Here is a 26,951-nt window from a genome sequence, read left to right as displayed (position 1 = left end):
ATGATCAAATTGTATACAAACACTAATAATTCTTTTGAAAATATCGTCGCCAGTTGCTTTAACAATCTTCTACCTAATATCCGCCCTCTTAGCAGAGAAAGGCATTTTAAACACTATTTGTTTGATTTTAGTGGCTACCAGTTTCCAATTTTTCCTTTTTTGGTTTATTATTGTTGTATGATATAATTTGAAAATATTTTTTTAATTTTAAATGAAGTTATTGCCAATAAAGTAATGTATATAAAGAGTTATCATTTTTCTGTTTTATGAATTGATGTTTTGATGCTATCCGCTCTTTTCTAGGAGAGTTGACTGCTAAAATGAGGGGCATGTACAATGTACCGGATGCTGCCGAAGTCAAACTCGTGGGCTCCTACACGTCATCGTGCTATGAGGAATTGCCAAAGGTTGATGAAAATCTCTACAATGCTAATCTTCAGCCAAGACAGTTTGTAGTCATATTGGAGAAACAAGGTGCAATTTGGCCTGACCCTGACCGCTATAAGAACACTTCAGCTAGTAATGTCTTTTCAGCATCTAAATCTGCTACTTCAAGTTCATCGACTTCTACTACAAGCAAGTTAGTTAATCTTGTGTTTGTTTTCAATCGCTTTCTGTTAAAATATATGTAAATAAATGAGTAAAATACAGTCAAACTCGGATAACTCGCCCTCGGATAGCTCGAACACATGGTTAACTCGAACATTGTTTTGCCCAACGACTACTGCGACGGTTGTTATCGCTTTAGAATATCACTTTATTCCAAGCCATACAGATAAACCTCAACTTTTAGTAGTTCTTCGACGTTTATTATTACCATCATCGGCAAAATATTTTTGTTAACGACTTTTCTAAAGGTTTGCAAAATATCCAATTTCACCAACTATTCGCTTAGCGATGGCCCTCCGAAAGCAAGGAAAAGTGAGCTAACCTTCAAATAAACTTAAAGGAAAATCGGCAAACTTGTTCTTGGTTAAAACTCTCAAAAGAAAAAGATTTCTTTCTTTCTGAGCATTTCAACAGCGATCAAGTTTTGCCAATTTTAATCTAAAAACGTCCTGGCAATCACATCACCTAAAACAACAAACCAATCTCAAGTGATAGAAAAGTCTCTATACTTCCTGATGACATTTTGTTAAACTTTACAGTAGAAGCCTTTTAATTTGCAACAACCCATCTATGCATTTAATTTATATATAGTTTGTATATGTACATTTATCTACTAATAAATACATGGACTCGTGACAGTGCTCTAATAACTTGAACACTCTGATAACTCGAACACGTTCGTTCAGTCCCGTGAAGTTTGAGTTATCCGAGTTTGCTTGTATATATATATATATATATGTATATACGGTATATATATATATATACACAGTGAAACTCGGATAACTCGCCCTCGGATAGCTCGAACACATGGTTAACTCGAATGGATTTGCTTGGTCCGTTCCCACGCAATGAAAAATTGCTTTAGATTACTCGACCTCGGCACCGTTAACTCGAACAGTTTTTTGCCGAATTCACAAACGTGGTTTCCGTTCAATTTATTCTGAAGGAGTTTCCATTAGTAGCCTGTCTTGACAAACTGTTGTTTTTGCGGAGTTGTTCCCCCGTCGAGCGGGCGAGCAACACAACTCGTTGCTCGCCGTGTTGTGTTGTGCCGCTCATTGTGTTGCTCGCCCGCTCGACGGGGACAACTCCGCAAAAACAACAGTTTGTCAAGACAGGCTATTCCACTAGTCGCGAAAATGAGACTACTCTGCTCTCTTAATGAATTCGCTTCCTATACGCGTATAGTGTACATATATTTCCTCCGTACCGTATAATGGAACCGAATAACAAACCATATAAAATTGATTAATAGGGTCGCTAAAACGTTCGCTTAGTTACGGCCAAGCTATAAATGTTAGAAAGCATTAGCGATAAGAATTTAATATATATATGAGCAATCTTTATTGTGGTAATCAATAGTCATATTTTACAATATGTTTTCCACAAGGTACCACGGATAATAAAGATAGACACATCATGCAAAATACATAATGTACCAGTGATTATGCGCAGATACATAAGGATAAAATGCCACAAATAGGCTCGTGGCTTGGAGTCCGCTACAACAGACATCCGCTTTAAGATGGCCTCACGCAAGCAAGTAAAAGCGTGGAAACCTTCAGATAAACTTAAAATAATCGAGGAAATCGAAGCAGGACAAAAGCTATCAGCAATATCAAAAAGAGAAAATCTTCCAAAAAGTACAGTGTCAACATGGATTAAACAAAAAGAAAGAATAAGATCGTTATGTGACCAAAGTTCATCAAGGCTGAGAGATCGTCCAACGTCGCACGATGATTTGGATGGCGTATTATTGAGTTGGTTTAGACAAGTGCGTAATGAAGGCGTACCTATCGATGGGCCAATTTTGTTAGAAAAGGCTAACAAGTTTTTACAGGATTTAGGAAAGGATACTACTGTTTCTCGCAGTTGAATCGACAGGTGGAAGAAAAGGCATTCTATTGGCAGTCAGATAGTTGTTGGAGAGTCAGCTACAGTTAATGTTGGAGAGGTGGAAAAGTGGAAGGAAGAGGTGCCAACTCCATTACTTCAAACGTACATTTATGATGACATATTCAATATGAATGAAACCGGGTTGTTTTACAAGCTCATGCTCGACAAAACGTTGCACTTTAAAGGGGCGAAGTGTAGTGGAGAGAAGTTGTCAAAAGAAAAACTGACTGTGGCACTTTGCGCTAACATGTCGGGCACCGAGAAGGAAGTTCCTATTGTGATAGGAAAGTTCAAAAGACCCCACTGTTTTAAAAATGTTACGAACCTTCCATGTCATTATTACCACAATAAGAAGGCTTGTATGGTGAGTGACATCTTTCAAACATGGGTAAGAGATTTTGATTGCCGGATGACCATAAAAAACAGAAAAGTGCTTCTCATCATTGACAACTGTCCAGCACACCCAACTATGAATGGGCTTATGTCAATCAGGCTTCTATTTACACCACCCAATACCAAAAGCGTGCTGCAACCTATGCACCAAGGAATCATTCGAACTTTTAAATCTTACTATTGTCAGCAAGTTTTGCAATTCACTGTTGATTACATTGACACTCATGGAAAGAAGCCAGATGCTTCTATCAATGTTTTACAAGCTATATGCTGGGTGCACAGAGCATGAAACTGTGTCACGAAAGAAACCATAGCCCGCTGTTTTCACCACCGGCTTGGTCATACCAACCTTGATCAAACAGATGTGACTTCAACTGTTGATGATAATGAAGAAGCTGACACTGTGAGAAATCTAAATCTGCTACTACATACCATAGATCCAACATCAAATGTGACAGCTAGTAGGTAATCTTGAAATAGCCTATGCTGTTAAATTATCATGAATTCGACCTAATAAAGGGCTACATTTATGACCGTCAATGGTGCCTAACAAATGTTTTAAAAATAGTGTTACTTTAGCTTAAATTCAAGTTTTGTTTTGCAGATGAGCTTTTAGCAGTTGATGCAGACATCACTTTTGCTGAGCATTTGAGTGATGCAGAGATTGTGCAGTCCGTGTCATGTTGTGGTACTCTCGATGATTCCGATAGAGAGGATGAGGCTGAAATTGTTGAACCTGAACCACCTACCATGGCTGATGCAAACAACGCTTTAGATGTCCTCAGACGTTTTATAGATACAAGAAAGTGCAAAGATAATAACTGTTTAAAATCTATTTCTACAATCAGTCACACTGTTGATCTTTGTCAACAAATTACCTTGTCACAGACTACACTCGATAAGTTTTTTAAATGAAATAACTGATCAGATAAAAAGCTTGCTTTTTTGCATTGGTCGTAAATGTTTACTTATGTCAAGTTTTAAAAATTATCAGAAAGTATAGACATTTTTTATTGGGCTGGGATTTGTTTGCAGTTTTAGGTGATGTGACTGCCAAGACGTTTTAAGATTAAAATTGGCAAAATTGATCTCCAGTAAAACACTCAGGAGAAAAAAATGTCTTCCGAGCGTTTTAACCGCGATTAGGTTTTGCCAATTTTAATCTGAAAAAGTTCTGGCAGTCACATCACCTAAAACCACACACAAATCTCAAGTGTATAAAAATATGTATGGTTTCTGATAAATACTTTAAAACTCTACATCAGATGCCCTTTAACTTGCAACAAACAACCTATACTTTGGATTTATATATACATGTAGTTTGTATATGTATCTACTGATAAATACATGCACTTGTGACTGTGATCTGATAACTTGAACGTTCTGATAACTCAAACACTTTCGCTCGGTCCCGTGAAGTTTGAGTTATCCATGTTTCACTGTATATATATATATATATATATATGTATATATACATATATATATACATAATACCGAGGCTCTGAACTATATGTATATAAAATTGAATATATTATATATACAAATTGAATACTTGAATAATTGATAAAAAAAATTGTTTCCTCACCCTGGTTAACCCGTATGGGTTGTAATTTCTGCTCTAACTCGGATCTCTTACCAGAGACCTTGGAGTTTGAGCACTCGCCTCAAGATCTTAGCTGTTACCAATAGCGCACATTTCTGCAACTCACCTGAGTTGATTGCTGTTGGTATTTGGGCAAGCCACATTTTATTCGCCGGTGTTATTGCACCCAGTGCCCCAATGACTACTGGGATTACAGTTGTATATCCCAATGGTCATTGGGGCACTACTAGTAGTATATATATAGATATACATATATATATATAAATGTATATACATAAAGTGGATGCTGCACAATTCAATATTTCTGCGTAATTCTTTATTATTTACAGACCATCACTAGGCACTCTTAATAACCTATTGCTATTGTCATCATGCAGAAATTTATCTAAGTTCTTGCTACGCAATTGTATGACTTAACTATTTGGCTTTGGCTTCTATACCCCCACCCAATTATCATCTTATCTAACTCTGTATAACAGCATATTACTGGTGTATGAGATTCATTTTAGACATTTTATCTGAAGAGTGTGATACTTATTGTACCACATGAAACTATTAGTAATAAAATGTTTAACTTATAGAGTGAAGTTCCACCTATACATATTATATATATATAGATATATATATACATATATATATACATATATATATATATAGATACAGTGAAACACGGATAACTCAAACTTCAAGGGACCGAGCAAAAGTGTTCGAGTTATTAGAGCGTTCAAGTTATCAGGACAGTCATAAGTGCACGTATTAATCTGTAGATACATGTACATATACAAACTATATATCAATCAAAAGCATAGATTGCTTGTTGCAAGTTGAAGGGTCTCTCGTGTGAAGTTTTAAATATTTTTAATCAGAAAGTATAGATATTTTTCTATCACTTGAGATTTGTTTGTTGCTTTAGGTGATGTGACTGCCAGGACATTCTCAGATTAAAATTGGCAAAACTTGATCGCGGTTAAAACGCTCAGAAAAAATACATACGTATTTTTCTACCGAGCGTTTTAACCAAGATCAATTTTGCAGTAAGTCAGTTATTACAAAACTGCTTTACTATTAAAAACCCATTATCAATTTTGCCGATATTACTTTAAAGTTATCCAAATTTTACCTCGCTTTTCTTGCTTTCGGAGGGCTTATCGCTAAGCGGATGTTTGGTAAAATTTGATTTTTGCAAACCTTTAGAAAAGTCGTTAATGAAAATATTTGCCGATGTTGGTAATAACGAGGCCTAAGAACTACTAAAAGTCGATGTTTATCTCTATGGCTTGGAATAAAGTGATATTCTAAAGCGATAGCAACAACCGTCTCGGTAGCCGTTTGGAAAAAAACTGTTCGAGTTAACGGAGTTTCAGTCGAGTTATCTAAAGCCATTTATCATTGCGTGGGAACGAACCAAGCAAATCCATTCGAGTTAACCATGTATTCGATATATCCGAGGGCGATTTATCCGAGTTTCACTGTATATATATACATATATATATATATAGCTGGGGGCTGTATATCATTATGCTGAATTTAAAAATCTAAACAGATTTTAGCTGGTTGTCATAGAAATATATGTATATCTATATGAAAATGTAGGCCTATTATTTAATTTTGCAGATATTAAAAACGGCTTGGCAGTACCACAATATTGGGCACAGCCGTAGTACCATCAACAAAATCTTTAGAAAAATAATAACAGTAACATATTGCACACCATCGGTCACTAAATACTTTGATCTTGTAAATTAAAGGTCAGGTGAAGGGAGGTCTTTATACGGAGACAGTGGATACGGTTCGACAAGTTATAATGGATCACTCTCATCAAGTAACTCTTATAAGGGTGAAGAAAAGTCTTCAAGTGCTGGCCTCTGCGGTCTCAACAATCTAGGCAATACTTGTTTCATGAATTCAGCGCTCCAGGTAAATTCCCCCTTGAAGTAACGTATGTTTCTTTTCGAAGTATTTCAGAGCACTCTTGGAAACATTCCGTCCTTGTCAGTAGCTATAGCTATCAGTGGCTTGTCAATAACCTTCTGCGACGAACTCGGCACTCTCTTGATCTCTTCTTACATCTCAGCATTCTCTTTTCTCCACATAACCCGTATGTTACTGCGTGCTATTTTATTTACATATATTGTTTATATCTGTGTATTTAAATTATGGTAAGTGGGGTCTGTTGTAGTGCCTCAGTAATGTTCCCGATCTCAAGGACTTCTTCCTCAGTAATAAATGGTCAAAGGACTTGAATGAGAAGAACCCCCTGGGTATGAAAGGAGAAATAGCTGAAACATACGCAGATCTTATGAAGGTTATGTGGAGTGGTAAAACCACTAGTTGCGCTCCTCGACAGTTAGTATTCAACTTGTAGAACTAAACCTATGATACTCACATACCGGGTGTCTTTTTAAAGTGGATGAAGTTATGTGGTCTAGTGATTGTGTTTGAGAAGCTGTTTCATGCCACACTTGCTTTTGAGATTGCATTGTCTCTCTGTTTTGCCTGTTATCAGTTAAATTTACCCTAGATATGACAAATATTACTATATTATTATCATTTCTAACATTACTCTTATATAAACTAGGTTTTTGTAGCACCCATTTAGTACATCAATTATAGTTAAATATCATGGGATGATGGCTAATACCAAAATTGTGGAAGGTATTATATAAGCACTCACCACAATCTCCGCTAAATGGAAGAAGAAAGCTCTACCATACGCCCTTTTATATGTATTTGGGACATTCGAAAGGCTACAGCATCCTATAGGTTCGTTTTAAGGGCGGGGCCTCCCAAAGGCTATCCGGCATTTGTAGCCACATTCCTACAACATAGTTAGGCACACGGGAGATGCCTCAATATACAACAGAAAGTTAGTGGTAGAGTCATTAAAAATAATTTCATGATAGTATGTAGTGGATGCATAAAGGAGTTACATACTTCTGGTGTGGAAGTCGTGGTTACATAAATGGATTTGCTCCAAACTGATTAAACATTTAAAACTGAATGCACTTGGGTGTTTTTTTTAAATTTAAATAACAGTTATTGGACATTATTCTATTGCTTGGCAGCTTTAAGGGAGCTGTTGGCAGGTTCGCACCACGATTTAGTGGCTATCACCAACAGGATTCTCACGAGCTCATGGCATTCCTCCTTGATGGCCTTCATGAAGACCTCAACAGAATTCGTGTCAAGCCATACATAGAAACTAAAGACAGTAATAAGAGGCCTGATGAGGTATCTAAACCCCTTTCTAAGGTTTTAGACTAAATCATTGTTTTGTGAGCCTACTCCTATCATTTGTCATCGTTCAATCAGTATTCCTATCGCTTTTCATCATTCACTCAGTATTCCTATCGTTTTTTATCGTTCAGTTAGTATTCCTATTGTTTTTCATCATTCAATCAGTATTCTTATCGCACTCATGCATTATCTCGCATGAACGTTAGCTTTAGTTAGATAATCTTAAAAAGTTATGCGCCATGTCAAGTCATGGGACTGAATCGTGAATCTAGGCCCTACAAGTTGCACTCACATTATTTTTGTTGCAGGAGGTATCAAATGAAGCCTGGGAAAACTATAAGAAACGCAATGACTCTATCATCATAGACCTCTTTCATGGCCAACTCAAATCTACTCTCACATGTCCAGAATGCAACCAGACAAGTACGACTTTTGACCCCACGTGTTACCTCTCATTGCCTATTCCAGGGAAGGATACCAAACCGTTAACTGTTCATTATGTTTCCTGTGACCCCATCAAACCTCCTGTCAAGGTAGGTCATTCGTGATTGTATGCTACTTATTTTCTATTATGCCTTGTTTCCAATGTCTGAAAAAGTGCCCCGAGATTTTGTGGTTACAGTGTAAAGTCAAAGTTCCAGCTGATGGTTGTATCGAAGACCTTTGTAAGGCTGTCGGTAAAATGTTTGATCTGCCGGCAGACTGGGTGAGTAGATTAGTTGAGGGTCTGTGAAAGCCCTAGCACCTAACTTTTTCTACACATAACACCGCTTGTTGTTTCTCATGCTCTATGCGAGCGTATCACGGACATATCATCAGTCGCCTACATCTAGGTAGCTGTTGTTATTCTCTCCGCCATACCACACTACTCATTCACTCCTGCTCACTATTTTTCAACTGCAGTTAGTGGCCGCAGAGCTATACAAAGCCAGATTCCATAGAATATACCAAAACAGTTTCTCACTGAGGTCGATACGTGATTGTGACAAGACATTTGTGTAAGTATAAGTATTCAATTTTATATACAAGTAGCTTTATGCAACTCGAAGTTAATATTAAGTTTTCTCAGAGTTTATTGTCAGTTTAATTTGTAGTCAAGGTAGGAGTAGCGAGACACTGACAAGGCAATCATCTATTTCAGTTTCAGTTCTTAAAAACCAATATTCCTATAATTTGTTCATAAATATGTGTGATTTGGTAGCAAATCTGCATTTAAATGCTAACAGCACTTAGTTGAATCTACCTAATAAGGTACGATAAGGTAACTGCTAACTGATACATGGTAAGGTAACTGCTAACTGATACATGGTAAGGTAACTGCTAACTGATACATGGTAAGGTAACTGCTAACTGATACATGGTAAGGTAACTGCTAACTGATACATGGTAAGGTAACTGCTAACTGATACATGGTAAGGTAACTGCTAACTGATACATGGTAAGGTAACTGCTAACTGAAATATGGTATACACATAGTAAGGTAACTGATAACTGGTATAAGGTATACACATGGTAAGGTAACTGCTAACTGATATATGGTAAGGTAACTGCTAACTGATATGTGATATATACATGGTAAGGTAACTGCTAATTGATATGTGACATATACAGGGTAAGGTAACTGCTAACTGATATATGATATATACATGGTAAGGTAACTGCTAATTGATATGTGATATATACAGGGTAAGATAACTGCTAACTGATATATGATATATACATGGTAAGGTAACTGCTAATTGATATGTGGTATAACTATACAGGGTAAGGTAACTGCTAACTGATATATGATATATACATGGTAAGGTAACTGCTAACTGTTACATGGTAAGGTAACTGCTAACTGATACATGGTAAGGTAACTGCTAACTGATATATGGTAAGGTAACTGCTAACTGATATATGATATATACATGGTAAGGTAACTGGTAACTGATACCCTACAGGATGAATTCATTCGCAGAGTTATATTTCGCGAAAATTGTCTTTTCATGCATATTCGCGGATGAATTTATTCGCGACTGAAAACTGCCGCTCTCTAGGAAAAGTTAACTCTATTGCGGCTAGTAATAGTTATTACAACGCATGCGCACACCGCGTGTTCCGGTTTATATTTAGCTTACAACTGCGAGGCGATCGCGCTATTCTACGGTAAACAATTTTTGCTGCGTCCAGAGGTTTTCACGAATATTCATTGCTTTGAAGGCCTCTGATAAGCCAACAACTTGTGGTAGGTAATGAGTTTTTACATTTACTAAGTTAGTTGAATTTTACTTTGATTCTTCTTCGATAAAACGCAATACTACCGTATTTTTTCCATCCCTACTGCTTCATTATTTGTTTTAGTGTGTGAGAGAGATTTTTCATCATACACCGAAGAACAATGATTGCAAGGGTGATAGAAGTCATTCTTAGAAGATCACCAATCATTCAGGGAGGTCTAGAAATTAAGGTTGAAGTGACCGCAGCTACTTACGAGAAGAATATATCTGTTTTTAAAAAAGGAACAAAAACGCCTTTACGAGCACAAATCTTTGGCCAACCGGCAGAACTTTGCAATAGTAAGCCACGAGGAGAGTTCTGATGATAACTTCCTTACCAGCCATGTAGTAGCGAGAGAATCGCCTTCAACACCTACCCGAGAAAGTGACAGCGACAGATCTGCTATTAGTAAAATAACTAGTCAGAAAGCACCTTTACACGCTAGTATTCACATATCAAGAGTACGTTTAATTTTATTGCTAGACAACCACCATATGGACTAAACTGTTTATATTTACTCTATTCATTGTTTGTAAAATTTTATTTGTATTTGAAATATTTTATTTGTACACTCAAGTTTGTAATAAATTATAATATATCTATACATGAAATAAAATATATAATTTAATCATGTTTGCTACAGCAATATCAAGGAGTTGTTGTCGATGAAGGGGTCGAGGTTGACTGGTTGCCTCTCTGCCAATATTCCTGTCTTGATGAATATTACTACTTGTCTCTAGTTTTCGTAATCGGAGTAGGTTGTTTCATTCTCAATCTGCAGTAAACACAAAAAAAGAAAAGATATTAACGAGTGTTGAGGAAGTACAAAAACAATAGCTGAAGTATTTGATGAAAGTGATCAGTTTTTAAACAAAAGAATTAACTAATGCAGTTGATTATGGAAAAACGTATCTGCATTGCAAATCGATTACATACCATAATGTCCAGATCAGAATCATGATCGTCCTTGACTTTAGTATTAGAGATTGATGAAGTTGATTCTAATGTAGAAAGACTAGGAGAGCTTTTTTGCTATGCTGAAGCCATGCCGAATAACTTGTAAAAACTTTGAATAATTTTGTAAAGTTTGACACAATGGCAATAAAGCTCGAAGCCTGGCGATGATTTTAAAGAAGTTTTGGAACTCGGCTACGTTTAGTACTTCTGTCTCGGGGCTATTTTCGCGATGACGCCATTCTGCATATTTTTTTACAACCTCGAATAATTTTGTAAATAAATGTGATGCATTGCCAATGGTGTTAGCTCAAAGCTTAGGCAATGATTTGAAAAATGTTTTGGAACTCAATTACGTTGAGTATTTACATTAAAAATTAGGCTAGCGACTAGTTTTCAATTTGATGCAGTAGTTATTCTCTCTTGTGATTTAAAATAGAACTAATTATTCACTGAATTTAATAATTCGCGGGATTGACTGTTCGCGAAATCGCGAATTTTTATGACCAACGAATATTTTCATCCTGTAGGGTATATGATATATACATGGTAAGGTAACTGCTAACTGATATGTGATATATACAGGGTAAGGTAACTGCTAATTGATATGTGGTATAACTATACAGGGTAAGGTAACTGCTAACTGATATATGATATATACAGGGTAAGGTACTGCTAACTGATATATGATATATACAGGGTAAGGTAACTGCTAATTGATATGTGGTATAACTATACAGGGTAAGGTAACTGCTAACTGATATATGATATATACAGGGTAAGGTACTGCTAACTGATATATGATATATACAGGGTAAGGTAACTGCTAATTGATATGTGGTATAACTATACAGGGTAAGGTAACTGCTAACTGATATATACAGGGTAGGGTAACTGCTAACTGATATATGATATACAGTGAAACATGGATAACTCGCCCTCGGATATAGCGAACACATGGTTAACTCGACTGGATTTGCTTGGTCCGTTCCCACGCAATGATAAATGGCTCTATATAACTCGAATTCAACACTGTTATAACGAACTGTTTTTTGCCCAACGGCTACCGAAACGGTTGCTATCGCTTTAGAAAATCACTTTATTCCAAGCCATAGAGGTAAACCTCAACTTTTCGTAATTCATAAGCGTCGTTATTACCTCCATCGGCAAAATATTTTTGTCAACGACTGTTCTAAAGGTTTGGTGAAATTTGATTTATACTGCTATACGATGAATAGAACGGGCTAGCCGGGTCACGGGCGCAAGGATTTTCGCCACGCACATACAAAACAAAAACAGCATGTTGTTTTTGTTTTGTATTTGCGTGGCGAAAATCCTTGAGTGCGTGACCCGGCTAGCCCGTGATGAATAGTTTTCCGACGTTGATTCCGTGTTGAATTAACGTCGGAATGTTGAATGTTTAAAACGTCTTAAGAATTGTTGTAGTCAAACGTATACGTTGTCTTAGCTAAAAAAAACTATTCATCGTTTGACCTAAACACAAAATACGTGTGTACATTCAATAAGTATCCATTCAAAAAGTGTGAGTGATATGCGATGTACCGTAAAACCTCGTAAAACTTTTAATTGAACTGCCTCGGAGTGTTGCTCTTAACGAATCCCAGGTAAAGTAAGGTAATCTTTCCATAAACTTCAAGAAAGATCGGCAAAATTGATCGTGGGTAAAACGCTCAAAAGAAAAAGATGTCTTTTCTTTGAGCATTTCAGCAACGATCAAGTTTTGCCAATGTCAATCTAAAAAACGTCCTGGCAATAACATCACCTCAAACAACAAACCAATCTCAAGTGATAGAAAAATCTCTATACTTTTTGATAAAAACGTTTTAAACTTTACATTAGAAGCATTTAATTTGAAACAAGCCATTTGTGCTTTTGATTTATATTATAGTTTGTATATGTTCATGTATCTACTAATAAATAAGTAAATACATGGACTTGTGACAGTGCTCTGATAACTTGAACACTCTGATAATTCGAACACTTTTGCTCGGTCCCTTGAAGTTTGAGTTATCCGAGTTTCACTGTATACAGGGTAAGGTAACTGCTAATTGATATGTGGTATAACTATACAGGGTAAGGTAACTGCTAACTGATATATGATATATACAGGGTAAGGTACTGCTAACTGATATATGATATATACAGGGTAAGGTAACTGCTAATTGATATGTGGTATAACTATACAGGGTAAGGTAACTGCTAACTGATATATGATATATACAGGGTAAGGTACTGCTAACTGATATATGATATATACAGGGTAAGGTACTGCTAACTGATATATGATATATACAGGGTAAGGTAACTGCTAATTGATATGTGGTATAACTATACAGGGTAAGGTAACTGCTAACTGATATATACAGGGTAAGGTAACTGCTAATTGATATGTGGTATAACTATACATGGTAAGGTAAGCTTCCTCAACATCAACACAAATCAAGTAAAATCAAGTTCATTCTTCTCATCCAAAGAAGAGGTTTTTATATGAGCTTTTAGCCAGCTCTAATGACTGTGATTATCTTACCAGCTTTATTAATCGCATCTCTTCAACATAATTTGTATCCAGTTATGTTTAGTTTTTTCAATTAGTGTCGAGTTGTCTTTGTAGTTATCGGCTCATGAACCATATTTTGTATGGCGAGTTATCTTCTCACCTTATTGATGTATTTCGACATGCGATAAATAGTTGCAATATGGAGATAATTTCCTTTTTAGTTATAAAGTGGATCCATCCGAAGACAGAACTGTTGTTGCTGTGTATTTCAAAGAGCTGGAGAAGTAAGTTATGTGTCTATTAGCATCGAGATGCAATGGTGTGCATGTGTCGTTCAGCTCCATCTTAGGTACCATCAGAATTGTCCATATCCAGAGGGATCACATGTTACTAGTATTGCTCATTGTTTTTATATTCCGTTGGTTGTGCCATTGAAATCACCATTATTTCAGTCTGTTGTATTGCTTTATGTTTGATATGAATTCACTTAGTCCGTAACAGTTATTTCTCTTGCATTTGTAAACTTCTCGTCCATGCATTCACTTTGTACCTAAGATATTGCAGTTTGTTGGAGTTTTTGCATTAACATTGCATTGTGTTTTATCACCTTCTGGTACTGCACTTGCATTATTTTATCATTTACCTACGCATGGTAATTTTGTTCATGCAGAAAAAACACTTCAACTGCTATTAGCTGGCCTTTGGTTCTGTCTGTCCCGAAGGATGTAACATATGCCAGGCTCTATGACATCATCAGGGAGTGTTATAGTCCGTTCATTGATACAAAAGAAGAGAGGGCCTATCTTAATGGTATGCATTCACTTGGAAAGTTCTTGTGTAATTTATTGATTCGGAGTTGTCTTTTTCTTTATATGTTTTCATAATGAGAGTTGGCAGAAAGTGCTATGCCATCTTAGGATTGTACATCGGTATGGTGTATAAATAGGTTCATGGGCTAATCAAGTTGAACATTGATTAGAATTTTAGCTTCAAAACTATCCTAACTATTGTTATGCTCATTTGAAGGAATCAGGTGTGAGGTAACCGCCCAAAACACTGCAACAAGGTTAACACTCGATCTGCTAAACACCTGCTGTCGGGCAATCGGCATGTTCTACGCATCTGTACTCTTTTTTCTTTGTGAGAAGAGAACTCCAAATATTATAAAAGAAATCTATTTTTGAACTGATCTCTTCTGTACCAGACAAGACAGTCATTCTTTCTACTTTCCTACACTATACAGGCTCTTTCTGTGTCATTTGCCAAAATATTGCGTGATTCTATTAAAGATGAACTTGAACAAAATTTTAGGGATGTTATTAGAAAGTATCGATATTTTTCTATCATTTAAGATTTTTTTTGATGTTTGAGGGGATCTGATTGCCAGGATGTTTCAATATTAAAATCAATAAATTTGATCGCTATTAAAACGCTCGAGTCAAGCAAAAGTGAGGTGTTGATGTCTATAGCTGCAAAAAAAATCAACGGAACAGAAATGTGTAATGCTGAAACTTGAATGCAATTGTCGATATCAACTATCGCAACGATAACAACTAATGACGTCATTACGTATTTTCTACTTGAGCTTTTTAACCACGATCAACTTTTATAGATTTTAATCTTGAAACATCTTAGCAGTCAGATCACCACAAACATCAAAAACAATCGTAAATGATAGAAAAATACCGATACTTTCTGATAAAGTCTACTAAAATTCTGTGTAGGCTCATCTTTAAGGTGGATCATCGCAATGCGTCAGTCTAAAGTTACCATAAGGCATAACATCAATTCCACCTTTGATGATTTTTCAAAGCTGAGCTATTTATTAGACAAAACTGAATGATACTAGGTGTTCCCTGGTCAAAAGTAATGAAATACTTGTACCGGCACTTCCAGCTCTTTCTCTAGACTAGTAGCCACGCTGCTTTTATTCTCCCGTTTCATCCGGGTTCTTTTATAGCCATTTACACTTTGTAACATCTCATGCTACATTCCTGCCGCAATATGTGTATCATTCATGCTGAGCAGGCCTGAGGGAAAAGTCAGATACAGGCAGTGAGAAGAATTCAAAGCAGGAACCCGATGCACAGGAACCAATGGATGTGTCTGTAAGCTCAAATACAGATTTGGACGATGACATAGCCGGGGTTCACAAAGCCTCATTCTCAAACTCCGCCAAATCTTGTATGTAACCCAATCCATTAGCAGAATCATTAACATGTTGCTCAGGTTGATCTTAGGTTGGCATACTATATTTATTTATGGTAATATAGCTAGTTAGTTACTGTCATAGCTTGACATAACTTCTATAGCATATCATGCTTGCGAAAATATATCATAGCTGTTATGGCATAGCTGTTGTGGCAATGCTGTTATAGCATATTGTAGATATTATAGCATATGTTAGTTGTAATAACATATCATTAATAGACTGTGTTCATTAGACCTGGTTCAATGTCAATTTGTTCAGTAGAGCCACTATTTAAATATTTGACTTCTGACATTTTAATCATTTATGGCAGCTTTGACAATATCGCCAGCATTGACATTTGCTTAAAGCACGTTTTACATGTTCAAAAGATATCATGAGTAAACTTCATAAAGGCTTCTTTGACCTTGGCAGATAAATCTATCTCAGAGAGTGGAGAGGAGGCTCTCGCCGATTTCAAGATGACCCCTAATGACAAATCTATTAGAGAGCTTTTTAAATTGGAGCTAGTCTCACAATATGGAAATACTGAGTCATCACTGCCTCGAGATGGTCCAATAGCTTTTAGCAGTAAGAGATATGTTTTGGATTTTTATTTATTGGCTGTTAGTGAAAGCTGAGTTGAACTAGAGTAGGAGTTGAGTTAGAGTTGAGTTAAGTTTGTAACTAGCTTTGCTTGCCAAGGTAGGAGATTGTCATATTTTTTATCCGTGAAGAGTTATTCACATGCCTGTTTTTCCTTGTTTCGTTTTAATCAGCAAAAATATTTACCGTTGGGAAAGTTTAACCGTTTAAAGTTAAATATGACACCTGTGAATCAAGTGAGTAATTTTTCCGTGTCATTTGCAGTAATTCATGATAAAGTTGCATTAGATAGTAGTTAGCATCCAACATAGTTAAGGGAACTATTCCACAGAAGGCTGCCACACAGCTCCTCTTGTCGATATTTGACAGCTTACATTCATCTTGTGAAACTTGTCATATTTGGTAGTTTTTTGCAGAATGAGAGTCCAGTGTTTGTTTTTATTTCCTACCTTGGCCAGTTTTATGAGTTTTTTTCTCTACAATTTATAAAAAAAATTCAAATAAAATAGCGAAGAAATTTTCAGTAAGCGTTTAAACTTTTTTCGTTTGTATTACACTATTATCTGCGCTACCCGGCGTTGCCCGGGTAATAAAAAAAAAGTTTTTGGTAATAAAATTGATTTGTATTAATATATAACAACATTTTCCATTTTAACCTTTAAACTGCATATTTTGAGAAAATTTTTGATGGATAGCTTCTGGTGGAACGGTAACCTTTTTATACCCACGCACTTCTCTGCAAGAATTGTTATTATTAATTCTACATATTCAGGATTTATATTTTGTTTTCTCAGTTCCTAATAATTGTATCATTGCCGAATTACCGAAATCTTTTATTGTAATCGTAGCAAGATCGATTTAATTTAGCTATTGCTAATTATTTCACATTTACATTTAAACCCTTGTAAAGTTGTTTTATTTTTTTTAAATTTATTTGACCTGTACAAAACATTTTCCTCGTGATATGAAGTTTGAAAGTTACAATTGTTTGACAAAGTTTGAAAAACTTTTCTGTTGTTTTTATTTTTTCTCCTAATTTATTTCAACTACACAAAACACTACAAAAACAACTACACAGTCGATACTGGTGCAAATGTAAAAATGAGATATCGTACTGTTTTTGTCTGACCGAACGGAGAGAGAATGTCGAAGCTCTTTCTATAAATGCCCGCGTGAAAAGAATTGGTCTTGACCCCATATATAGTACGGTAATTGAACCTTACAAAAAAGAATTTCTCAACAGGGGCATCGTAACGCGTGGGTGCTTTGCTAAAATAATCAGCATATGGTTACGGTATATCAAATATGATAAAGCCTTAGATCGAAATTTTCTGATGGGGGCTTCGTAACGTGTGGGCGCAGTGCTAAAATAATAGCTATAGCTGGACAATCAAAACGACGAATACACATTCAACCAATTTTGAGAAATATATATATAGACTAGAAATTCCACTGTCATACAGCCCACGACCAAAGAGATGGCCAGAGATACTGGCAAAAAAATAAAGGGTACTGATGGTTGAGAAATGCAATATTAGCAATCAAATGGCTCTGCAGTGCAATAGGATAACTGCAATGGTAGCTGTAATGTACTGGGTGTGGGTGTTATTATATACAACAATAAGCAATAATAAATGGAAAAGATGTTTATATTTTCCCCCTGCAATAGGAGAAATGCAATATTGGCCAATATTAGAAGTAAAATGCACTGATATTCTTAGAATAATCAATTTTATTAATATAGTAATAATAGAAAAACAATACACAATTTTGATTACATTTCAAAACGTAATAGGTAGCAATATCGAGAAGTGGTATTTATATAGGTTTTTAGAAAATTTATTTAAAAAGTGTTTGGTCATGACAAACAACAACAATGAAAGGAAAATATTACACGTTTCTATCTCTCCCTTGCAATAGGAGAAATGCAATGTTGGCCAATATTATAAGTAAAATGCACTGATATTAAAATAACCAATATTGTTAATATAGTAATACAGCAATAATAGAAAACCTATGAGCGTTCATGCGTCTCGAAGATTTCTGCCAACTGCAGCAAAATAAAAGCTGTTATTAAAGTGTTATAAAGCTGTAGGCCTAATTTACTGTAATGTATGTAATTCAACAACAATAAAGAAATATGTTTATTATAACTCTGAAATGCAAAATTAGAAGTAAAATGGCAAGCTACTGTGTACTATACACAGTTTGAAAGTTGGTTGCGTTGAATGTAGAATGGTTTTGATAAGCGATCTTTAACAGAAATTCTAGAATTCTAGAAATTCCACTGTCATACAGCCCACGACCAAAGTGATATTGGAAAAAAGAAAGGGTACTGATGGTTGAGAAATGCAATATTAGCAGTCAAATAGGATAACTGCAATGGTAGCTGTAATGTACTGGGTGTTATTATATACAACAAATAGTAATAATGAAAGGAAAAGATTATATGTTTATATCTCTCCTCCTGCAAAAAAAGAAATGCAATATTGGCCAATGTTAGAAGTAAAATGCATTGATATTATTAGAATAACCAATATTATTTATATAGTAATAATAAAAAACCAATGCACAATTTTGTTTACATTTCAAAACGGCATAGATAACAATATCACGAAGTTGTGATATTTATATAGATTTTTAGAAAATCTGTACTACGTAGTCATTGTTCTGTAGTCGTCCAAACTTATAGTTAATTATTGTAATAAGAAACGTTAAAAAATATCATCGTGATTTGCTTGCCTTCACTTATACTGCGTTGGACATCAGTTAGAATGGGAAAGTATTTAAATGTGTTGGCAAATGAAAATGAAAAAATTGAAATCAGCAAAAATGAAACGATTTCTGTACTCCTATGTTAATGGCCAAAACCTTCGGCAATTCGACAATGCTATAGACTGGTGAAAAGTGCATGTTATTTTTTCGTGAAATGCGCAAGACATCTCCATACTTCATCGTTCTATTATCTGTCCCTCGGCGTTTTAATTTCCGGTCTTAACTTTTATTAAACCAAGCTTTTCAAGCGTTTTGTGGCGATTTTCGTCGAAATTAATCTGTCTATTTGTGTATAATCCGATCGGATGGGTAAGTTTTAAGATATTATCATAGGTTTACAAAGACTTGGTAACATATTTAAATAGTTTTAAATGTGTTTTGTATCGTTATTATACTTTAACGACTTTAAATTCCGACGCTTAAATTTTTTGATTAAATTTCTTGACGAGGGTTCGTCTCATTTTTGATTAATAATTTTCGTAAGTTGTGTGCGCATGCATTTATCATAAAACTCCCACACTTCCGCTCCGCTCGTGTGGTCGTGGGATTATACTGATGCAAAATATATCGTGCTAATGCTGAGAATATCAACTTATCCGATGCTATGGATACTGTCTATTTACGATCAGACGAACTCACAGCTTTTACTTTAGATCCTGCTTTTTAGTTTAGCGCAAAGACGAACTGTTCAGATTTTAGTTAGAACATAAATTTGAGAGTTTTTACTGTAAAGCATCTTTTTGATATCGCTCAAAGATTTATAGATGAAAGGTTCAAGACGAATATACCTAGCCTGTGTCTCTCGTATCACCTTAAGCGCTGTATGCTTTCAATTTATCCGTTTTGGCACCATACTACATGTATATGTTTAAATTATGTTAGCGCTATCTTTTGTTAGTTTTATAGAAGCATTTGCTTCAGGCAAAGACTAAATCTCCACATTTTTGTCTTCAGTCTGGAAGTTGACTGATCATGCTTCTGAAGCTTGTACAGAAGCTCCCCTACTTACGAACGTTTGAGTTACGAACAACGGTACATACGAACATGTCTGTGCGTATGTCTGCCGCTAATACCAACGCTATTAGCTACAGTATTACCGACGTATTTGCGGTGGAAAGAGGCATTACTTGGAAGCACCACTCAGCATCCACTGTCCTCTGCCCAGTTCATTGCAGTGCATAAGTGCGTGAACGTATCTTCAGTGCGCAAAGAACTTTTCATTTTTACTGTACGTGTTGTTAAGGAATTTGCCGGCCTTTACTTGGCACGATCTAGACTAATAAATAAAGAAAAGAGAGTGCGTGTAGTTTCATTCAGATTTTTGTTAGCGAAGGACATTTCACTAGCCGAGGAGCGTACTAAGTGACCGCGCTCCTTTATATACAATAATATCAACCATTCCGGCTAATGGCAAATGGTAAGAACACCGGCTAACAATGTGAATAAATAGGATCGCTAGTGTGTTGGTATGACAACAATATAAGTGACAATAAGTGATAGCATAACGAGTGAAACAACGATATAATAAAAGGACAATACATACAATAAAATAAGACAACAACGATAAGTGATAGCATAACAAGTAAAACAACGATATAATAAAAGGGACAACACATACAATAAATAAGAAATGCAGTGTCATGGCCCGGCGTCCAGCACAGTATTCTCTCAATTTTATTAAATAGTTTTTCAGTACAAACCAATACAGGTTACTTATACAAGCTTTAAACATACTTATATAAACCTTCAATATACTTATATAGGCCTTAAACATAAATTATAATACACATTATAGCACTGAAGCAACTTACGAACGAATTCACCTTACGAACGATCGTTCGGAACGTAACTCATTCGCAAGTTGGGGAGTGTCTGTACGCATTTTACTTTTCATAGACGGAATCGCTGAGCTGGACTCGGTGTGGGCACACAAGTGAACACTTATACTCTTATTTTTCCATATAACTGATTTTCCTTATGATTGATGTCTCATCTCAATTGTTTCTTTAGTTTGCTTATCAAACCTTGGTCCATGGGTTAACATCCACAAATAGCTTTAGATTTTGTATTTAGTACTTGCAGAGTTTCTGTTCCCACGCTAAAATTATGTGCATCGTTGGTCTCTTTTCTAGAAAGTATATACTCATATATATCTGCGGACTTTGAAAAGAAGTTGCTCGGCACAGTCGTTCATACCGATGATTCGTTCGCTGTCACTGAGCATGAATCATTATATGAGGTTGAAAAGGAGAAGGAGGGAGTAACTCTTGAGGATTGTTTGCATCTTTTCACCTCTAAGGAACAGCTTGGCAAGCATGACGCGTGGTTAGTTGGTCATTTCCATTTTCAGACAACACGTATAGTCTACGAAACATAAGTGTACCGACGGACATGAAGACAGATATTCAAATTATTGTAGGCTGTTGTTTTAGATTTGTCTACTCATTTTGACAGCATGCCACAGTTATTTGGTCTTACCCTCTACATTGTGTAGAGTTGTCTTACATTGTGTAGTTGATCAGGGAGTTTATATTAGTTGTTCAGCTTCAATCTGTGGTTTAACTTGGATAAAATTACTATTTTGCTGGACTCAATATTTCTATATGACTGATGCTTGCTCACTGGTCATTATTGGCTGTCTTGCATTGAACTTTGTAAAGTTTGTTTCTCTAAAGTTTCAGCTGATTTTCTGCGGCTTTTGAATGAAACACATAATGGAGTTCATAAATATGGGCTATTTAACGATGAAATTATGCACAATTTTAGTAGATTTTATCAGAAAGTGTCGGTATTCTATCATTTGCGATTGTTTTGGTTTTTGAAGTGACTTGAGTCCCAGGATGCTTCAAGATTAAAATTGACAAAACTTGATCACGGGTAGAACGTTCAGAGAAATAATAATAGTTTCTGATAAAATCAACTACTATTTTTGTGTAAGTTTATCTTTAATCAAGTGTAATACTCTATTATTATGAGCATATATAAGTGGTAGTCATCCTTTGCCTGCCTGGCACCAGCTGTACTGCTGTATAATTAATAGATGGATAATCGCTTGTAACTGATGTTACAGCTGACACTTGGCTAGTCAAAGTTAATTAGATCAGAAGGGAAACAAAAATAAACATTTAAAAAGTGAAGTAAAATATGGATTACTAGCATTAAGACTGGTCGCCATTGTCGCCGACAAAGTGATTATACATTTAATTGGAGTTGCGATACCGTTACAAATGTAATGATTATAAAGAGAATAAATATATTTCCCAAAGTGTAGTTGTGGTGTCTAGCTTGTTGTTCTTGGGTTGCCTACATTTGCTGTGTGTCACAGGTACTGCCCAGAATGCAAGCAGCACGTGCTAGCCTCCAAAGAATTTGCCTTGTGGAAGCTGCCAAAATATTTGGTCATACAACTGAAGAGGTACAAGTCCTCTTCCTCTGCCTACAGCTATGGCAGCAGAGACAAAATTAACACTTTTGTTTCATACCCTTTAGAGTAAGTTCTTACCCATGTTTACACATCTTGGTATCCTCCCTTCACCTCCTTCACCTCCTTCACCTTCTTCACCTCCTTCACCTCCTCCACATTTCATCTCAACACCACTTTTAACACTTCTCCATATTTTCACTTTCTACCCTTCACATTTCCACATCACTTACCTCTCCCTTAGCCTGGGCATGGCTCTCATGGGGATTGGGAGAGATAGTCTGGGACACATAGCGAAATCTTACCTTTTTTTCGCTATGTGTCCCAGACTCGAAACGCTTTCATTAGTATCAGTCTGAGCGTCATATGTAACATATGTCGCTCATTTTGCCGAAGTTATCTTACCTTTTTAACTTCGGCAAAATGAGCGACATATGTTACATATGACGCTCAGACTGATACTAATGAAAGCGTTTCGATAGATTCCGATCTCACGATGTATTAGATGTGGCGCGTTTAAAAGCCTATCGTCACAGTAACGTGACTTGATCTAGTGAAAGGCCATATGTTTTTGATAGACTGGGTAGTTATGCAATACCCCGTTTGATAACAAAACGATAAGAACCATAGGTTACTATTCTCTTGCGTTTTCACGTTTGCGGTTTCATTTAATTTACTGATAAAAAATGGAGCGATTCAAAAATCATCTATCAAAGCTAGGCATAGTCACGCTGAGACCAAAACAGTCTCAAGCTTTACAACATATTATCGTAGGTTTTGACTAATTCATAGTTCTTCTTACTGGCTTCGGAAAGAGTATGTATTTGCTTTCAGATAGCACCGTTTTGCAGTGGTAGGTCCGAGTTGTTCATAATAACTGTCGCGAGTAATCCCAATACTCGCGAGTAAAATAAAACTGAGATTACTTTTTACTAGATAAACTTTTCTTTACTAGCAGCGTGCGATTCATTTTTGTTGTTCTATTGCTATTCGTTTGTATTGTTATTGTGAAAATATTTTATTCACTTGATTTAATTTTTGATTATAATTAAATCAAAACCTAATTAATTAAACATATGAAATAATATAACTCCCGTGATTGATTTATTATGCAACCAATATTTCATACTTACCAACGAGCGTTTGTTTGCTGCCAATTCAAATTAAAAATAATACATAATACTCGCGAAGATCATAAAAAAGACCGTCACATGATACTCCTTCGGAAATAACGATTGTGATATTAGCGACTGCAGAAGTCGACTTTTAGAGTTGTCTTCTCTGCGTGTTGCTATGTGTCCCAGGCTCTCTCTCCCAATCCCCCACGAGAGCCATGCCCAGGCTACCTCTCCCTGTCTTTTCACTGTCTACATCTTTCAACATCTCCACACACATACTGTTTATCCGTTTTTCCTATACCCTTATTGTCTACACCTTTCCACTTTATAAAATGCTCTGGATCATCTTTAGCGCATTCAATAGCTTTAGAGTTTGATCGTTTACCAAACAGGTTATTTAATATCGATACAGCACTTGTTATCTCCTCCTGCAGTTGCATGCAAGCTCAATGATCACCTATATTTTGGCATGTGGTATATGTTTGTGTCATTTATACATACACTATCTGTGCTACCCGGCGGTGCCCGGATATTAAAAATCAGCTTATAAACAACGAGAGGTAATGAGAGTTGTCTGCCACTTGCTATTATGCCAATGGATAGTTTGAGTAAGCTTACTAGTAAGAGCTACCCGCTTCTCACGACGTTATACTATAACCTTACGTCGTGATGCAGAGCGGTAGCGTATTTGCTCCCATATAGCGACATATATCGCCTAACAAATGCATCGAGCTTGTGTGGCTTAGTTAGTAAGGTGTTGACTGGTGAACTGGAGGGTCCGAGACCAAATCTTTTGCGATACAGGTTCTTTATTCCATTCCAAATTTTTAATAGCCATAGCTAAAAATACACACATATCAACATGCATACATAAACACAAACTTTGAGAAATATATATTATATATAAATTAGATAAATTTGCATGTGTTAGGATGAGTCTTCGGTGTCTGGCATTAGGTTAACCATCGCTCCTGGTTGTTTATTTGTAAACACTCACTTTTTGTTTGAGAAGATTTCAAAAATAAAATAGCAGAAACATTGAAGTCATTTTCGCTTTGCCAACTGGTCTGAGAATGTACTTGCATCTCAATACATCTGGCCTTTTAGCAGATGTTTTGTCGGTGTCCGTTAAAATCCTCTTGGGTTTGTGAATTGTCCTAGCAATCGCTGAAAGGTTTGCTCCATTTTGTGTTTCTGGGTTTATATCTTGTTCACGGTGTCGTGTCGATCAATTAGAATTTTACATTGTTTTAGTGTCTATTGGAAAATATAAAAATAGTACCATGCCATTGAGTTGATAGTTAAAAAACTTTTCAACAATAACAAAGTAATATCAGTAAATAAAAAATAAAAGTGTGCTATTGAAGACGGATTATAAAGGACAACATAAATAATAGTCAACATTGAATATTGTAACTCGAATTCTATCCATGGAAAGATGCTCTGCAATAGAGCAATCAATTAAAAATGAATTTATTTTTAGTCACAAATGAGTTTTTAGTTATCTGAATATTTCCTGCATCTTTTGACCTTAGCAACTGTCACCTTTTCATATGCTTGTATTTGTATTCTCAAAAATGCAAACTTTGTAAAAAAATGTAAACAAATATGTTTTCGGTGTGGATGAATCTACACAACTTATTGAAAAAAAGTTACACTTATATGGATAATTTTAATGATATAGTGTTGTTTCTTCTGTACATAAATGTGCCTGCGTACATTCATTTACGCGTGTATAGTTGTGCGTATATGCGTGCATATATACATGTAAAAAGTGTGGGCCCATATGCACTGTTTGCGCGTAAATTGATGCATACCTATATACATAAGTAGGCTTTCTTTGCAAACTTACAACAACATAGAACAGTCAGTAGAATTATTCAAAAGTTTTGGTCGTACCTTTCAGGTGCTTATTTCCTTAGTTTTTATTTTTAGCAACCTGGACATGTCGCAGTGGGTCAAAAGTAAGCAAGCGGGTAATTGTCTGTATGACTTGATAGCGGTAAGCAATCACTTTGGAGGACTTGGCGGCGGACATTGTAAGTATTATGAATGCTAAAGTCAATGCATTCGATAGAAGCTCATGTGTGACTTTTCGTTGTTTAAAGGTCCTACTGGGCCATGATAAGGTAAAGCTATTTGCTAGTATCTGTTAACCAGTCTTTTATCCCGAATTACCAAATTTTAGGCTATTTGAAGCCTTAGTTCTCTTGTGACTAATTAAAATGTACACACATACTTAATTTACAAATGTACAAGCGCGCATATTTGGTCACGGCTCAAAATACAGTCCCATTCTGTCATTGGATTGGATGACACATAAAGAATTGTGCATTTTTGTTTCTTAATGCTTCAACTAATCATGGTATATTATTTTAGTAATTATGTTAATTATGTTTTCAATATTTTAGTACTACATTCAAGCAAGTAATATTAATGTTTAGTGGAATCAGCACAAGAATTAACCTTGAACAATAAACTTGGCTCTCATGCTGCTAATTTACCAACTCTTTGAAAGAGTGATATTATTACAAACTAAAGATCAGAGGGATGTAAGCAAAGCTAGCATCTGTTGTTTTTTTTAACAATGACTTTAGCTCTATTCATTAAGTTGACTGCGAAATTGAACTATCAGTTGTTGTAGGATCTTTCTTTATGTCAAGTTCGAACATTGTCAATTCATTCATTTTATTGGTTGTCTTCTCTGAACAACATACAGTATATACATTCACTATATACATCATGGAATGATTGGTTGCGGCTTTGAGTATTTTTCAAGCTTTTGTCTAATGCTTATGCTCATTTTAACCAATTACAACAAGCTTTCAGCGGCGTAAAATGTGATGAGTTTGCAAAAAAATTCCACTTAACAGCATGGTGCTAACAGATTGTGTTACCTGAATATGGTTCAATAGGGCCTTTTAGGCATACTTGGCTATTTTCATCCTAAAACTTTATATTATAGTTTAGCTATTTGAAGCTATGCAGAATGTGAAGTTCTAATGGGAAAATATAACTGTTAAATATAAAATATAAACATAAAATATAATGGGAATACAAGTTATTTTGGTTTTGTGAGTATTTTTTGTGAAAGTTATTTAATTTTTCAGACTGTTTAATTAATTTAATCTGCAAGTTTTTATGACTCTCAAATTGACGAAGGGTTTTGGCATTCTGTGTGTAGTTAATGTCAAATGTCCATGAAATCTTCTAATTATCTTTATTTTAATTAAAGTTAGATATTGGTAGGTATTTTTTTATTTTTTGTTAGTTGAGACGACTTTCTATAAGCAGCTCTCAATTTGATTCAACTTTAACGATTTGTAACGAGTTTGACAATTTATGTTGAGTATTGCTAGAGTGTTCTAAAA

General features: G+C 35.6%; 1 protein-coding gene across 1 annotated transcript in view; it reads left to right on the top strand.

Moving 5' to 3' along the window:
• Positions 1-26,951, top strand: part of LOC137390816 (ubiquitin carboxyl-terminal hydrolase 4-like) — a 42,902-nt gene that overhangs the window by 12,617 nt on the left and 3,334 nt on the right. The window contains exons 6-20 of the mRNA XM_068077131.1: positions 304-580; positions 2,494-2,793; positions 6,250-6,418; positions 6,681-6,847; positions 7,567-7,732; positions 8,047-8,271; positions 8,361-8,444; positions 8,642-8,736; positions 13,694-13,756; positions 14,143-14,282; positions 15,501-15,656; positions 16,096-16,290; positions 21,174-21,366; positions 22,367-22,531; positions 25,516-25,619. Coding sequence (XP_067933232.1) covers positions 304-580; positions 2,494-2,793; positions 6,250-6,418; positions 6,681-6,847; positions 7,567-7,732; positions 8,047-8,271; positions 8,361-8,444; positions 8,642-8,736; positions 13,694-13,756; positions 14,143-14,282; positions 15,501-15,656; positions 16,096-16,290; positions 21,174-21,366; positions 22,367-22,531; positions 25,516-25,619 — 2,499 coding nt within the window. The remainder of the gene's footprint in view (positions 1-303; positions 581-2,493; positions 2,794-6,249; positions 6,419-6,680; positions 6,848-7,566; positions 7,733-8,046; positions 8,272-8,360; positions 8,445-8,641; positions 8,737-13,693; positions 13,757-14,142; positions 14,283-15,500; positions 15,657-16,095; positions 16,291-21,173; positions 21,367-22,366; positions 22,532-25,515; positions 25,620-26,951) is intronic.

The sequence above is a fragment of the Watersipora subatra genome, chromosome 3 (assembly GCF_963576615.1).
Source record: "Watersipora subatra chromosome 3, tzWatSuba1.1, whole genome shotgun sequence".
Lineage (NCBI taxonomy): Eukaryota > Metazoa > Bryozoa > Gymnolaemata > Cheilostomatida > Watersiporidae > Watersipora > Watersipora subatra.
The sequence above is the reverse complement of the archived record's forward strand: the minus strand, read 5'-3'. Positions and strand labels throughout refer to the sequence as shown.